The sequence below is a fragment of the Pinus tabuliformis genome, chromosome 3_2 (genome assembly GCF_031772625.1).
Source record: "Pinus tabuliformis cultivar Carrire ecotype Pingquan chromosome 3_2, CPIR1, whole genome shotgun sequence".
NCBI classification, from domain to species: Eukaryota; Viridiplantae; Streptophyta; class Pinopsida; order Pinales; family Pinaceae; genus Pinus; species Pinus tabuliformis.
Window position 1 is genome coordinate 595,104,382 of NC_142302.1, and position 2,187 is coordinate 595,106,568.

Sequence of the window (2,187 nt, forward strand, 5' to 3'; positions counted from 1 at the left end):
GATCCTAAGGCAAGCAACACATATCCTTTGGTAAATTATGGACTTCAAATCACCGTTACCTTCATTTACTTGTGGAGACAGCAGCACCGAAAACGTCGTTCAAAGGCGTTGAGGAAACCAGAGAAGCCCAAAGCAGCTCCAGTGCCTAATAAACAAGTAGTTGTTATCGCCTTGCAATTGAAAGCATTATGAGCATAAACTATTTAGCAGCATCATGAACACAAGCTGACTATAAACAAGGATAGTATCTCGTCACCTCATTGGAACCGACACTCGCATTTCGCTCCACCAAATCCGATAAATCATCGACATTGAGCTTACTCAACAAGTTAACATTGGCGATGGCTGACGACGGGGAGATCTCTAAGTCATCAGTGATCGTGAAGGTAGCCGTCTCCTTCACATAACCTCCCCCGCTGCTTCCAACTCCACTTATTGCTGCGCTATTACTGCTATTTCCCATGGAAGGTTTCTTCAAGTAGACAGTATATGACATCTTTCTGCCGCAGGGACAGGTGCCGCCGGATCGAGTGGTGGCCTTATGACTGGCACCACCCGGAATCCAACCATGTTCGCCGCAAACGTAGTAGACAGTGGGAGCCGATTCTATTCTAAGGACATCATTAAAATGGGCAAACATAACCTTTGGCTCCAGCAAATGGGATTTCTCGGTATTCAATAACACACTCTGGAGCTTTTCTACGCTGTTGTAAAGGTTTGGGAGGCAGCCGATATTCTTTGCGCGATTCAATGCTGAAAGCAATTTGATAACAGAAGCCGTCGGCAACATGAGAAAGCTGAGGAGAAGATCTACAAAATCCTTTCCTGCCTCTGCATACAATATCTTTCGGCTTTTCTGGTGAACTAGAAGCCTTAAATTCATGCAATGAGCAGTTTTACTTGCCATCCTGATCACTTCAGATTCAAAGGGGACCGTGATAGGAGAGTAGTACAAATATTAGTAAAGAAGAAATGGATGTCTATTTAAAGGCTAAGACAGTGGCACCTTGGCACATGACCTAAAGGTCAAGACATTTTACTGGAGCGTCAGCTTCTTGGTGAACGATGTGATCAACAATCATTGTAGATCTTGCTTACGACCACATACTATCAAATTTAACAGCACATGTGGTGTACAATCATTGTAGATCTTGCTTACGACCACATATTTTCAAATTTAATAGCACATGTGGTGTAGCAGGGTGGATATTGTCCGCGGGTAGGTGACGGCCTCTGGTTAAACGTTTATTTTATGAATTACCATTTAATGATAGGTTGACAAACAGTAATATTGAAGATAATGTTACTGTAACGCGGAGACTTTCGCGATCCCATAATGATTAGCGAGGAGCTGAAGGGAAGAAGGACTCAAACGTTCCTGTCACTTCATTATTCCATATAATGCATGAATTGGATTAATCAACAATATAATTAATCTAAGACGGAATGTTCGTTACAGTCGAATTCTACGTAGCGTAGGAGTTTGTTTAATTCATTAACAATGTTTAATATGAGCTCGAACAAAGGGGAAAGGTAAGAGTTTGTAAAGCTTTTTATCTCATCATTTTGCACTTTAAAATTTCTTTATTTGTGAACCATTTTGTTAAAAATATAATGAAGGAATCAAGGTAAAAACTCTAATCTATTAAAGTTGCTTTCCAAACAAAGAAGCCTTTTCCGATCTATTCACTGCTTCTGATATGATCCGCTCATTAATTTACCCACAATCAAAAGTCGGTTGCATGTTATGCACCATATTTTGTTTAACATTAAAAATCAATATACGCATATCCCCACACCATCAAAAGCTGGTTGCGTGTTATTCACCATATTTTGCGCATTAAATGCTACCAATCTATTTGAAGTCACTTCAAATCTGCTCCAGGTGATTTGCGATATCTACACCAATTCATTCATGCCAAATATTATTTTGTGTAGTAAATGCTAGTAAATGTGGCTATGTATTTCAAATATGCTGCAGGCCATTCGGGTGATTTTCTATAGTCAGTGCAATTAGTGTCATATGATACATATTGTTGATTGCAATAATGTATCACTTCCATTATTCATTTGTTTTGAATTTCAAACTCGTGATGAGATGGTCGCAGTGCGTTTTCAGAGAGGTTAAGCACGGTGTGTTATTTTTTAGTTTTCAAAAAGGTTAAGCATATTAGGGTTGGTGAGATG

General features: G+C 39.6%; 1 protein-coding gene across 1 annotated transcript; it reads right to left on the reverse strand.

Moving 5' to 3' along the window:
* Positions 1-229: 229 nt before the first annotated feature.
* Positions 230-907, reverse strand: LOC149181986 (uncharacterized). The gene has a single exon (XM_089414419.1). The coding sequence runs from the start codon at positions 905-907 to the stop codon at positions 230-232; it is 678 nt and encodes a 225-aa protein (XP_089270545.1).
* Positions 908-2,187: the final 1,280 nt, after the last annotated feature.

Excerpts from the sequence above, each read along its gene's own strand:
- LOC149181986 (XM_089414419.1), bottom strand. The coding sequence starts at position 907 with ATGGCAAGTAAAACTGCTCATTGCATGAATTTAAGGCTTCTAGTTCAC.